We start from the raw sequence: 14,217 nt of genomic DNA on the forward strand, positions 1-14,217 counted from the left end.
TCAGCTGAAATTTAAATACTCTGACTCGTTTAATTAATTTAACCATGGCTGAAATCCAAGGTTGTGTAGTAAAGTCCAAATCAATCCAATAAAAATGGCATATGCTTGACATGTTTCACTATCATATTCCTTCCATTTACTGGATTGTCTTGTCTTGTGTTTTCATAGAAAATAAAATCACAGTATAATAACAGAGTACTAGTAATAAACCATGCCAGGTATTTCTTATTTTAAGGTTTTGACTCACAACTTTTGAGAACACTCAAAGGCCGGTATTCTGAAGTTGGGTTTGATTTAAACTCTGGTCTAAAGTTGTGATTTAAATATAGACAGCCAAAAGTTGCAAAGTTCCCTAAAAGTAGATGTTCAATGTATCAGCTCATTTGACTCTGAAATAATTCTTAACTGTTTGTGAAGGATAAGAATTAGACCATGGTCTACGTAAAACATGACTTCAGAATACCGGCCAAAGTGTTTGATACCCATAGTTCAAAGACATATTTACCTGTAAACAGCAGTTGAGGCTGAAACCTGCAACTTCTTGGTAAAACCAGGTACTCATACTTCTCAACCAGTAATTTTTACAGACAGTTGAAAAAAAAGTAAAAAGATATCATAACCACAATCTCCTCATTTTGGGAAGTTACAGGAAGCAAGTGACACAGGTTAAATTTACTTCTAGCCTAAAACATGTCAGTCATTTCCACCTACGCCTTTTTTCTTCAAATAATTCATATGACATATATCCTTAAACAGGAAGAACACATTAATAGCTACAATGTAAAAATCAATAACACTGACATAGATGTCATGTTTATTGTTTCCCCTTTATATAGTCAAATCAAATTATATGCATGGCATAAATATATACACATTGATATATATGTTCTTGCAAAAAATGTGCTTAAAATGAATAATAGTGAATTCAGGAAAATATCATATGATCATAAACATGTAACAATTACATAACATTTTGTTTTTATTTGATGCAATGGATTATACACTTGTGTGCCAAGCTGCAGATGTTTGCCATAAGAAAAGCCTGGCAATATATTTACAAGATCATGGGAATAGACATTCTACACCAAGCCAAATAAAAAAATACTCATTGAATATCTTTCAGATTTTTACAATGAATACTCCAAAGGTTACAGAAATATTGTTATTATTATTGACATGAACATCAGATTCAAGAACAGACACCCACTACATATCTCAGCACATGGTGTGTCATAAAAAAAGCTTTACATGATTTTGAGAGAGGAATGTTAAACAAATAGATACATAACTTTCTTTTGTTAGTTATAAACAAAAGAAGGTGATGAATTAGATGAACCCCAAATCCAAGTACATGGATAGTAAAGGCTCTCTCAGTCATACACTGCATAACAATAGGATGCATACCACGGTTCTCTGTTTGACAGGTGAGAAACACTAACCCATGTAATAATAATATTATAATGATGTACATACTTTAAATGGCATGTACGTGTAAAGGGGGACCATGTCTAACCATGTCTAAACTTCTCAACACTTAAAAACATCGCTAAGATTTGTCTTGCAATATCTGAATGAGGCCAATGGGTAAGAAACAATACATTTCTATAAAAAGGAATGGCAAACTTTTGTTACTACAGTCATACTTGTGTTTTAAGGCCATCCAAGGGAAATAGAAAAGTGGCCACTGCAGATATTTTGCCTTTATAAACAGGTTCTATAACACACATTGAACAAATATAATAATAGCAATAATAATAGCTGGATTTATAAAGCATTTTTGCCTGAGGATACAAAGCGCTGCTATTATTACCCCGGCTTGAGCTCGAGCTACCATCACCGGCGCTCAGTGCATTCAAGGAATTGATCTTGCCGGGTACTCATTCACCTCACCTGGGTCGAGTGCAGCACAGTGTGGATATATTTCTTGCTGAAGGAAAACATGCCATGGCTAGGATTCGAACCCACAACCCTCTGTTTGAAAGGCGAGAGTCAGAACCACTCGACCACGATGCACCCGTACGGTCACCAGAGGAGGTGATTGGAACTATGGTTTCCAAAGTGACACCGGAATGCGACTATTTTCCTGAGGGGCACAGCACCAAAGAAAAATAGTTGCATTCGCGTCACTGAGGGATAGTTAGTTTATAGATAGATAGCTTTGAACTAATGTGATGTCTGGATTCATGGCATTTTTGCCAATTTCGTGACATTGATTGGAACTATCTTTGGGGAAAATGACAGGTTCAGACCAATCATGTTTTCAGATTATTATTATGACGGATAAAATCCTTTCTATTGTGAGACAATTTTGTATTAACTATTATAGACAGAGGATTGCTATGACAGGTTTGACTGTATTTTGGTCCTGATAAAGGGAATAGCTTTTGGAGGGATGAAAATTGAATGAATGAAATTAGATTATAATAAAAAAAAGTTTTTAAAAAGCAGTGTTAGTGGCAGTTGAGAATATTAAAGGCAAGAAATTATAAAATTGCACTTTGAAAGGTATATACAGCAAACAAATAAACTGTTTGTGAAAGAAATACAAAAGGTATCATTACTTTCTTATTAACAGTCATGATATTTTACATATGAGTTGAGAACTAAAACCTCGCTTAAACACTTTACAGCCATGTGGAAACATTGCACATTTGATATAAAAAAGATTAACTTTCTGTTTCCAAATATACTTCATATCTTGCCAATGAAAAAAATCAAATATGTCTTCTCATTTATAGTTCTTGTTCAAATACATGTATGCATGCACAGCAGCCCAATAGTACAGAAGCAGTCTGCCAATTAAATATGGTGCATTTAAGGCTTGGCTAAAGCTTTAAGAGGTTCTATGATGTTTATTCCTGGGACAATTGCTCCTACTGAAAATGCACACATTGAGCCAAACATAAACCTGAGCTTCAAACCTTACCTTAACATCAAAATCTTAATCTTCACATGATTCTGAGCTGAAAACCCTATCACAACCATTAACCATCACCTTTTTATCTTCAGAGAAATTAGCGGAGGAGCAATTCTCGTAAGAGCAAATATCACCTTATCAAGTAAGAACCAACTAACATTCCCATATACAGTTAAACATTAGTGGAGTGACCATGTTTTTCATCTGCTAACCCTTCGTAAAAATTGAAATTTAACTTTGATAATATATACATCTAGTGCACTTTCTCTCTTGTTTTATTTTTAAAAGAGCGATTTGCACACTTATCTCACAAATTTTGTGACTGAATTTTCAGACCATTCCAGGCTTAGAAATCGTTTTAACTCAATAAGAAAAAAAAATGCAGCTACATGTACAACATGTATTTTTACTGTTGTTTTTACAATTTATTTTGATCCCACCAAAATAAATTGTCATGTAAAAATGTAATATCATGAAATATGTAGCAACTAAAATATGTCATTCCAACCATCCACACAGTCTTAGAACGTATAGGTTCATTTAATATATACGGTAGTAATAAACTGGAACTGAATAAACTCTCTAAAACGGCTTTAAAAACCTCCCAGAACCAATTCAGCCTTTGCAAAAGTCCTGATGCAAATTCTTTAAAAGTTGCCCGAGATATTAGGGAATTTTAAGGGCAGCAAGATTGGGGTGGGCACCACCCCATCTTCCAAAGATTTAAGACTGATCCATCCCAAACTATAGAAAGCTAGCAATCCCAACATCTAAAATGCATATACATGTATCTCTGTCAAACACAACATTGATGGCTTTCCATAGTTGGTGTTGATTGGATCAATCAACTCTTTGCAAGAGGGGGCCCTGATCATCTATGCAGCGCCTTCTTCACAAGTCATTAATCATCATCACCAAGCCTCTCAGACATGTGACTTTTGACAGAATACTGAGACACAGGTTACATTTGATACAGTTGTTATGTTTGAACATGACTATAAAGACTTTTCAGATAAACATAATATTGCAGTATTGCAGATTGCACATAATTTTATAGGCAGTGGAGTTTTAATGATAAATCTTTTAATACATGGCAAGAAAATCTATTGCAAATTATTGAATGCAGATACTTCAATACTTTTTGTTTCATAACAATATCATTTGATTAGATAATACTTATACTGACAAGTTAACCCCCAAAATACTTGTTCAAAGAGTTCTACAATGAAAGTCATTTTACTGATGAAAAATTGATTTTTTTTTAAAATCAATATTGATGACTTCATGGACCTCAAGTTGAACTAAAAGGTGGAGAGAAATATTTAAAGATCTATAGTTGAGACGATGATTAACTATTGGAGTGCATAATTATATGTTGTACTTGCATATTTTACAGCTTAACTACATGCTAAATTAACACCACATGAAAGGAATACTTTCAATAAACAAGTGGAATGCCTCTGGCCGTCTCACCTGCATCACGCGATTCAATATAGCAGCAGTGCTGATTTTGAAAACTACTATAACTCGCACAAGATGTTCAGTGATACTTGGTTACTCTTATTTCCACGTTTTATGAACTAGACCCATACACTTATAGAGATATGATGGTAATTCAACAAATACCCCCAACGTGGCCAAAGTTCATTGACCTTACATGACCTTTGACCTTGATCATGTGACCTGAAACTCGCACAGGATGTTCAGTGATACTTGATTACTCTTATGTCCAAGTTTCAAGAGAAAGATCCATCAACTTTCCAAGTTATGATGGTAATTCAACAGATACCCCCATTATGGCCAAAGTTCATTGACCTTTGACCTTGGTCATGTGACCTAAAATGCGCAAAGGATGTTCAGTGATACTTCATTACTCTTATGTCCAAGTTTTATGAACTAGACCAACACACTTTCAAAGTTATGGCGGTAATTCAACAAATACCCCAATTTGACCAAAGTTCATTGACCCTAAATGACCTTTGACCTTGGTCATGTGACGTGAAACTCATGCAGGATGTTCAGTGATACTTGATTAACCTTATGTATAAGTTTCATGAACTAGGTCCATATATTTTCTAAGTTATGATGACATTTCAAAAACTTAACCTTAGGTTAAGATTTTGATGTTGATTCCCCCAACATGGTCTAAGTTCATTGACCCTAAATGACCATTGACCATGGTCATGTGACATGAAACTCAAGCAGGATGTTCAGTAATACTTGATTAACCTTATGGCCAAGTTTCATGAACTAGGTCCATATACTTTCTAAGTTATGCTGTCATTTCAAAAACTTAACCTCAGGTTAAGATTTGGTGTTGACGCCGCCGCCGCCGTCGGAAAAGCGGCGCCTATAGTCTCACTCTGCTATGCAGGTGAGACAAAAATCGGGCTGGATTAATTGGAGTTCGATTTGATGGTATCATCAGAGATAGTAGTTTTGATGACATCCATATTCAAAGGTAGTGTGATGATAACATCAGTAATGCCAACCTTTGCAGCATGTACAGTCAGCCGGAGTCTATGATGATATCATTACAGAAGTCAGCCTTTAAACAAGTACTGACTACAGAAGTGCCTCTTGTGATATCATCAAAGAGGCCAACCCTACTCTGGCGTAGTCTCTCTGATATCATCAAAAGAGCCAACCCTACCCTTGAACTGCCTGGCATATCGTCTTTGATGATATCAAAAGAGGCCAACCCTATCGCTGTACAGCCTGGCGTAGTGTCTTTGATGATATAATCAGAGAGGCCAACCCTACCCTTGAACAGCTTGGCACAGTGTCTTTGATGATATCATCAGAGTTTAACTGGGACTTAATACAGTGCTTCAGAATATCTGATGATACAATCGTAGATATTTGTAATACACAGATGAACGAACCTGATACCATCACATAGTTCAACTACATGTTGATATTGACGAAGTGCCTTTAATGGCGTCATCAGATCTTACCATTATGAAGTTGAAGAAACAAATTAACAAGAAGCATTTTACAACAGGATAGGAAGAGTCAGCCTTTACAGCATGTTGAGACTGAAGTAGTATCTTTGATGATATCTTCATGATCATCATGTCTGATCTCACCATTTCTTACATTATTGGTTAATTCAACTGCAATGTCCAGGAAGAGGCGATCCACATTGTCAGACTCTTTGGCTGATGTCTCCAGGAAACGCATCGAGTGGGAATCTGCAAAGCTTTGTCCATCTTCTTCGTTCACCTCTCGATCCTTGGCAAGGTCAATCTTATTACCTTCACATCAAAAAGAAAAAGAAAATAAATAATGACATGTTTTACCAGGGTCCTAGCAAGCCCTGCTTAACATGATAATGTTATTATCACCCAGCTTTAGTACGGCTACCTTGATCGGGCACTCAAGCATTCAAGGATTTTTCTTCCTACCGGGTACCCATTCACCTCACCTGGCGTGAGCACAGCACAATATGGGTACATTTCTTGCTGAAGGAAAAGACACCATGGCTTAGGATCAGACCCACGTCCCTCAGATTGACAGTTGAGAGTCATTACCACTAGCCGCCATTTCATTACGCACATTAATACATTTAAAACACAGAGAAAGTCAGAGTCAGAGTTTTCAACACATTGAGTGGTATTCTGATAACTAAACCCAAGTTTGAACTCAAGACTAAACACACACTTCAGTTCCACATTTCTATGGAATACTACTTTTTTTTTTTTATTCAGACAAAGTGATTTTACCCCCAAAAGTTTAAATTGATTATATACTCATATGATGTTTGTACCTGGTGACATTGATGGAAAATTGCATTCCAGGTGGGTGTTTCATAAAGCTGTTTGTAAGATAGGAATGACTTTACGCTGACTGGTGATCCTTTCTTGTACTATGTGATATCCCTATGTAATCGAGTTATGACCTAAGAACATGTTACAGCAGGCGCGTAGCCAGGGGGGGGGCGGTCGCCCCCCCCCCCCCAAACGTCCCCAAAAAGAAAAAAAAAAGGGAAAAAAGAGAGGAGAAAAGGAAAAGGGAAGGGAGGAAAGGGAAGAAAGGTAGCTTTTTTTTTTTTATTCTTTATTTTTTTTCTCAAAAGAGAAACTCCTTCACTCATGCTCTAAATTTATATATGAATTTTGCTTCCGCGCTGCGAGCGGTTAAATGACAATATTGAAGTTCTCCATTGTTTTCCCCACCCTTTCTCTAACCCTGTTTTTCCACCTCAGCTATATGTGTTAATTGCCAGTTATATTTCAAATGTACACATTAGGGCATGGAATTTGAGTAAGATTAGGCCGAACTATATGAAGTTATCTTTTTTTTTTTATTGATCGTGCAACTTCTGGTCAGGTCGGCTCCGGGCGGGTAAAATCTTTATATCAATTTCTGCCGTCACCTCCATAAAGTCAACTTTTCCCGCTTTTCAGCTCATTACTAAACAACCATAATTTGGGGGCAAACAGGTTCCTAATTTAAAAAGAGGAAGGGATAAAATTTGTGTCGTATTAAACAAAAAAGTAAATTTTTATCAAATTCTATTAAACTTCAGATCATTTCCCTGCACATTCATCTCCTGTCCTGTTTTGCGCTCTCAGTTTGAAATTTTGAATGACACTTGAGTTTCTTTATAGTTCAAAATGAAGCGCTTCAGGATAAGTCAAAGAAATTAGGCATCCTTTTTTATATAATTTCAATAAATCACAGAAGTTTCAACTTTTTGCGCACTATTTTCCTTGTAAGTTCAATAATCTTATAAAATCAATTGAATTAGAGCCGATGGGGTATTAGAGATATCTGCATTTGATGAAACGTCCGCCCTTTGAAATTTCAGAGTTTCATTGCTCTGCGCGGGGAGGAATATCTTCCTCCCGGCATATACACTTCTTCTCCTCTGTTTTGCGAGTTAAAGATATGCACTGTCGCTAAATTGTTTGTAATGAAATCTGATCTTTCCAAGGGAAATATTCAATGTATCTTTGAGAATACCCTTTTCTCGGGACCCTTTTCATGGCAAAAAATTGATAACACACTTTAGCTTCCGCGCTTCGCGCAGGTTTATTATTATTTCAATTTCCTCCATTGTATTCCTTTTTTGTGCGTTCACAATCACTTTTGAAAACAACGTTCATGAAAACAAGGTTAAAAATCACAATATAGTCAACTGAATTGGAGCTGATATAAGTACGAGAGACAAGAGAGACGGCTCCTTTTCATTTTAATTTATGAAACACCAAAAGCTTCGCGCTTCGCACAGGAGGGGGAAACTCCCCCTCCCTGCACCCACCCACTAGAGAGCGCGCTCTGTAAGTGTTGGCACGCTTCGCATGCATTTACCGCCCCCTCCAAAATGAAATCCTGGCTACGCGGTTGTGTTACAGTCATGAGTAAAGCAACTTTATGAACAGCTTTATGAAACACCCAACTAGAATATCATTTGCTATCACTGTTACATTCACCAAGTACATCCTATGGTGAAAATTTTATTAAACATTATTGTTATAAAATAAGAATAACACATTTGATGATATGAATAATTATATAATCAAAGTGGCCTGTAAAAGATCACCTGGTGACTGGTCTATCTAAACAATTGCTCTGAGAATACCTTGTTTTCACCTCCTGAACTGTACATGTACATGTAGCAAGGTATTTCCTTTATTAAAGGTTACCATACATCAGGTCAAATGGAAGGGGGAAAATATCAGTTTATTTTTAACAATGGGGATAATGTCTGAGTTTTACATTCTCATCTCACTAATTTATAGCAGGTTAAGGCAGGTACTGAAATATAGTCATGCAAAATAACTCCCGCACTTGACACTCTTGCTCATCCCACCTATCCCTACATCACACCTTTCCAATATTCTCATAATTCACAATCATGATGATCTCACATTGAGTCACGGTTCCCTGCCTAAAATCTCATGCAGCACTGGTCTTTGAATTCGGCATCTCTGGAAATTACAGAAGACTCTGCATAAGTTGAATAATCGCCAAACAGAACAGATTAAGCAGAACTAACATAAGATCTTCTTTTCACATTTCATCCAAGTTAAACAGATTTCCATGGTTCCAAGAGATTTTTGGCAGAGTCACCTGTATAGTGAGGCATAGATTTTACAAATAATTTGAAAGGTGGTCTTAAAATCGGAAGAGCATTTTCTTCGGTTGCTCCACGTCATTGGAATTCTCTACCAATCCAATCTACTCATCTATTTGAACCGAAGACCCATCTTTTCACCCAACTGAGTGAATGTGAGACATCTTGTTGGAGCCAGCGCCTTCGAATGTTTCTCACCAACAAATAGTGCTATACAAATGCTGTTCATCATCATCATCATCATTGAAGTGACTTACCTACTAAAACTGATATGACCTTAGGACTTGCATACTGCTCTACCTCTCTCAACCAGCTTGGTAGGGCATTGAAACTTTCTTTTGACGTCACATCAAAGACTAGTACCAGTGCATCTGCACTGTGATAATAGCTCTGAGTGATCGAACGAAACCTCTCCTGACCTGCAGTATCCCATATTTGTAACTAACAGGGAAGAGAAGGAAAAAAGTTTATAAACCACTATCACTGATAGACAACAAATAAAACACCCAAGTGATCAGCCACTTCTAAACCAACAATCAGTCACTCAAAATGAATTTTTAGATTACAAAATCACATTCTCAGCTTTCCACTGATACACAGTGCGTATCAAAAAAAAGTTTACACTTTGAAAAGGCCCTGGGAATTAAAAAATATACAACATATGGGTATTTTTTTTCACATATAATCTTGGGTTTGGGTCTCATCTATCCAATGGAAGTAAAAGTTTTGATAGAATGTTACACTTGAGTGAGCACTGTCCATTTTTGTAAAGCTCGCAGAAATGCTTGTTTTCACGCTGTGTCAAGGGGGAAGGGCGAAATCAAACTTACCCTGCGAAATATTTCTCATACATTTCCTTTGCACTTTTAGTCAATTGAAATAAAACGGATACATTCAAGCATTTTGTAACAATTTTGCCACCCAAATTGAAATTTCAACACTTAGTACATGTAAGCACAACCTTTACCCTTTTTGTGCCAGCTGGATCTGAGGACATAACTGAATCTGAACAAAAGTTTATATCAGACTTCTCCAGCATTTTTTCACTAAGTTTTTATCATTTAAAGTGGGTTTACATTTCATTTTTCATTTAATACTTGTTTCTCCACACTTTTCCCAAGCTTGACAATGATTAACAAAATAAAATCAAGCCTAAGCCATTTCATGTAAATCACAGCTCAGTGTAAAGCAAATATCGTCACGATGGCCTCGGTGTGTGAGGGAGTGGGGTGGGGCGCAATGCACTCTTTGAAGTGTTTTGGGCAAGGAAACAAGTTAAAAAGGTAAGAGATATCTTCAAATCAATTTTACTAGCTAAATTCCACGTGTTCTTCATGATTAAGGTCTACTTTTATTCGCATAACTATTTCAAAGTTCTGCGCAAATCATTTTTCACTCACTTTTCATAAGTAAGTGGTGCTCACTCAAGCGGAAATATTTTTCGACAGATTTATCATCATTTGCTTAAATGGATCTGTACCAATATTAAAATGTGGAAAAATCTTCAGAATATTACAAATGTATAATTTCACAGGATTTTTTCTAAGTGTAAACTTTTTTTGATACGCACTGTATAACATGTCAAAATAAATCAATAATAACCTGCACAAATACTTCATCAAATGCAGAACAAATTCAGTGAGAGCTTCAAAGAATAAGGAGAAAATAATGTTTGTACACAGTGCAATCTCAGTGAAAATTCCAAGCAGTCCACAAAACCACGAGTCAAAAAAACTCTTGTATCTTGTTTTCTATTCAACTTCACAACGTGAAATTAGAACAGTATGAAGGAGAAGGATTACTCTTTCAGATAATTTTTTTACTTTTTGAAGACCAAATTACTGTTTGGCTATTTACAGAGAACCTTCCTGGGCGACTTATTGTTGGTTTTGAGGTGACCGATCACATGAATGCCTAGAACTGCAATTATTATGGTATATTAACAAGTTCAACGAAATACTGTTAGGGTTAAAAACAATGCATCGTGTGAACATTTTAGTTTTTTTCTTTGAGAATATTGATTACTTACTACTAATCATCAATGTGCAGATTCATTGGATGTCTATATACGTTTCTTTTTTGCTGAATAGTGAACCCAGAGGGCCCGTATACTAATTGCCAAACATAAGCCAGGTGTAATACATTCACACTGAATCAATGAGTAACATATTGTCAAACAAATGTTTCATCTCTGATATGGTAGGGGAATAAAATGTTTTTGTTCAGAATATTAGTTGTACTAGGACTATTAACACATGTTTGTCTCATGTTTCAACTTGGTCTCAGCCAATTCTGGGATACAAATGTCTGTCTCCGAAATCATTGTCTTGGTCTTTTCAGAGACTTTCTCGAACATAACAGTCTCAGTGATATATTTCATGTGAAATATCTCTGCTCTTAATTATACATCAATTATACTCTGGCTGTTCACATATATATAAATCTTTTTTCAACAAAATGTCACTATTCACAGAGGGGGAAATAATGGAACAATTGAAAAAAGATATGTTTCCGATTGTGGGAGCTTTCCTGAGTAATGATTCACAGGCATAATCACCCAGCTTACCTTGACCTTTTCCCCACCGATCTCTATCGTCTTTATCATGAAATCAACACCTATAGTAGCACCCTGTCCAGGTGGAAATAAGCCCTGAAATAACAAAAAGCAACAAAATCTCAAAATAAATTGTTTTCAAGAACCATCCATCTTGCAATATCCAATTTAAGAAATACTCACTTTACTCCACCACAATGATTGTTCATCTAAAGTGAAACAATACCAGGGTAGTATTTCATGAAGTATCTTGTGAGTAATTTTCACTTGTAAATCTGTTCTGCACCGATCAGATGCAAGAGTTCACTAGCTCATAACAAATAGTCATTGAAATCACTGACTACAATATTTACTTCATGGAATGCTCCCCTGTAAAGACAAAGACAAGTGTCTTTGTCTTTACAGGGGTTTAGTGTTAAAAAAAGGAAAAAATAAAAGTAAAAATATGTTGCAACATAGGGATTTTTTTTATTAGAAAAGAAAGCAGGTAGCGACACATAGGATAGAGAATGAAAATGTTATATGAGGGTGGACTCAATATACTTAGAGCACTGCCAGAATCTTAGAAGCAAAACGGCTTACCAAAATAAAGTGATCTCTACTTGTTTTGCATGATCTATAAGGATTTGAGGAAAACCTATATCCATTTCTTTGTTGGGGGAAAAATATGAGGTAAATGTCTAAAACTTTTGGGACTGCAGAAATTTGCTGAACCTCAGAAAGAAAAATACTTCCTTCATTTTCTGGTATGAATAATTGCACTGACTTTAAAATGGTACCTTAACCAATTATGGAAGTTAAACTAATTTAATAATGCAGATCCCTTTAAAACTACACTCAATCAATCAATCAATGCTCACCTGTGTGAAACGCCTAACAAGACATGTTTTGCCGACCCCAGCATTGCCAATCAGAACAACTTTAAATAGATACTTGTAATCCTCCATGACCAAAGATGATCTTCATCAAAAGCAGGAAAGGAATATGCTTCAAGACTGATGATCTGTAGACAAGAACAAAAAACAAATTAGGTTCTTTTCAGGTAAAATCACATGGGAAAGGTGGAAACGTATAAGGGGGTGAAAAGTGTCATGCCACTGTGAGTTAATCATGGTTAGTTGTGCTGATTATGGAATTCCATAGGAATTGTGTATCATGCACTGCTGTCTCAGTCAATCCAACGCAAATAAAAACTTGTTTCTTGAGAACTAGAAAAATCAGACAAGTTGATACATGTAGATGACAGTTTTAACAATATCAGACAAACAATAAGAAAGTTATGAATTTTTAAAAGTTGTAAGTATTAGTAATCACTATACACATGAAGACTCATATTGGCTGCATATGTGATGTACATGTAAGGCAAGGACTACTCTTACATGTACTCCAATACATAAAATGGCTAAAATGTCATTCTATTCAAAAGTTGTACTTCAAATTATATTTTTCTTTCATGAGGACATAAAACAATTACTACCTGGGCTATATTTAGATTACTGCCCCAGGGGAATAGGTACTTAATTACAAAACCACAAATCCCTGATGCATGGCTTATGGGAAAGTTGTCCTTGCCCCTTGCCCAGTTGCCAATTTGAAATCTACAGTCTTAGGGATCTCAATTTTAAAACAGCCATTACTTTCTTATTGCTTGTCTGATTTCTTTCAAACTGTCACCACTCTGTCTTATTTATTTTTCTCCATTCCAACACATATTATGACCAAGGCTGGATTCCCCTTTCACAAATTAATCACAACGCTATTATGGATGTATCTGACCTTTATCTTTAGGTCCATTTCAATTGGCGCTGCAGTTACATGGTAAATAACCTCTTACTTTGCTCAGAAATATCACTCAAAAGTAATTATTAGTACAGAAATCAGAAATAAATATATATCATTACCAACAAGGATATTGTATTATAATAACATCTTGCCCCCCCCCCAAAAAAAAAAAACATGCAAATATTTATGCATCAATCACAAACTTTACACATGTAATACACGTACACAGATATTCAATAAAGAGCTATGAAAATGTTAAAGCTAAATTACAGTAGTTGCAGTAAAACACTGATTTCGTGAGAAAGTCTGTAAAACCAAGGTTAAGTATGACTATATCATCGTGGATCTAGATCTGGTACAGTTACATAAACTGAACTTTGTGAAATCATAAAATCTAAGCTGAAATACGATCACACTGAAGATCGCCAACACAGATAGGCACACGTAGGACAGTGTATTATTATTGCTGGAATAAAGACCCGAAGGAAGTGACCGAATCCGCGCTTATTTTGCTTATTTCTCAGCAATTACACAATTTCTTCCAGAATCCTTTGGCACATATTTTTTATTCATACAAACAGACACTTGGGTGGTCATTATATTAGATTCTGTAAAAAGTCATTTTGAGATCGTTACCAAAACTGGAATTTACCTTTAACTTTCAGACATTTCTCGCAAGGGTGCCAAAATACTGTCTCAAATCCACGATAATGCCAAATGTTTAAAGGTAAAAGACAGTAGTTGCAGCAAACAATTATTTCATGAGAAAGTCTTTAAAATCAAGGCTAATTGCCACAATATTATCATAGATCTAAATCTGGTACATTGAAATAAACTTATCTTTGTGAATTCTTGATATTTTAGCTGAAAACCGATAATTCT

General features: G+C 35.8%; 1 protein-coding gene across 1 annotated transcript; it reads right to left on the reverse strand.

The window, feature by feature from the left end:
• Positions 1-240: 240 nt before the first annotated feature.
• Positions 241-13,864, reverse strand: LOC129260922 (ras-related protein Rab-30-like). Its single transcript, XM_064114334.1, has 4 exons — positions 12,414-13,864; positions 11,566-11,649; positions 9,257-9,440; positions 241-6,174 (listed from the first exon to the last, which is right to left on the reverse strand). Exons 1-4 carry the CDS (start codon positions 12,498-12,500, stop codon positions 5,933-5,935), a joined length of 597 nt encoding a protein of 198 aa, XP_063970404.1. The 5' UTR covers positions 12,501-13,864; the 3' UTR covers positions 241-5,932.
• Positions 13,865-14,217: the final 353 nt, after the last annotated feature.

This window comes from Lytechinus pictus, unplaced genomic scaffold (assembly GCF_037042905.1).
Source record: "Lytechinus pictus isolate F3 Inbred unplaced genomic scaffold, Lp3.0 scaffold_19, whole genome shotgun sequence".
Lineage (NCBI taxonomy): Eukaryota > Metazoa > Echinodermata > Echinoidea > Temnopleuroida > Toxopneustidae > Lytechinus > Lytechinus pictus.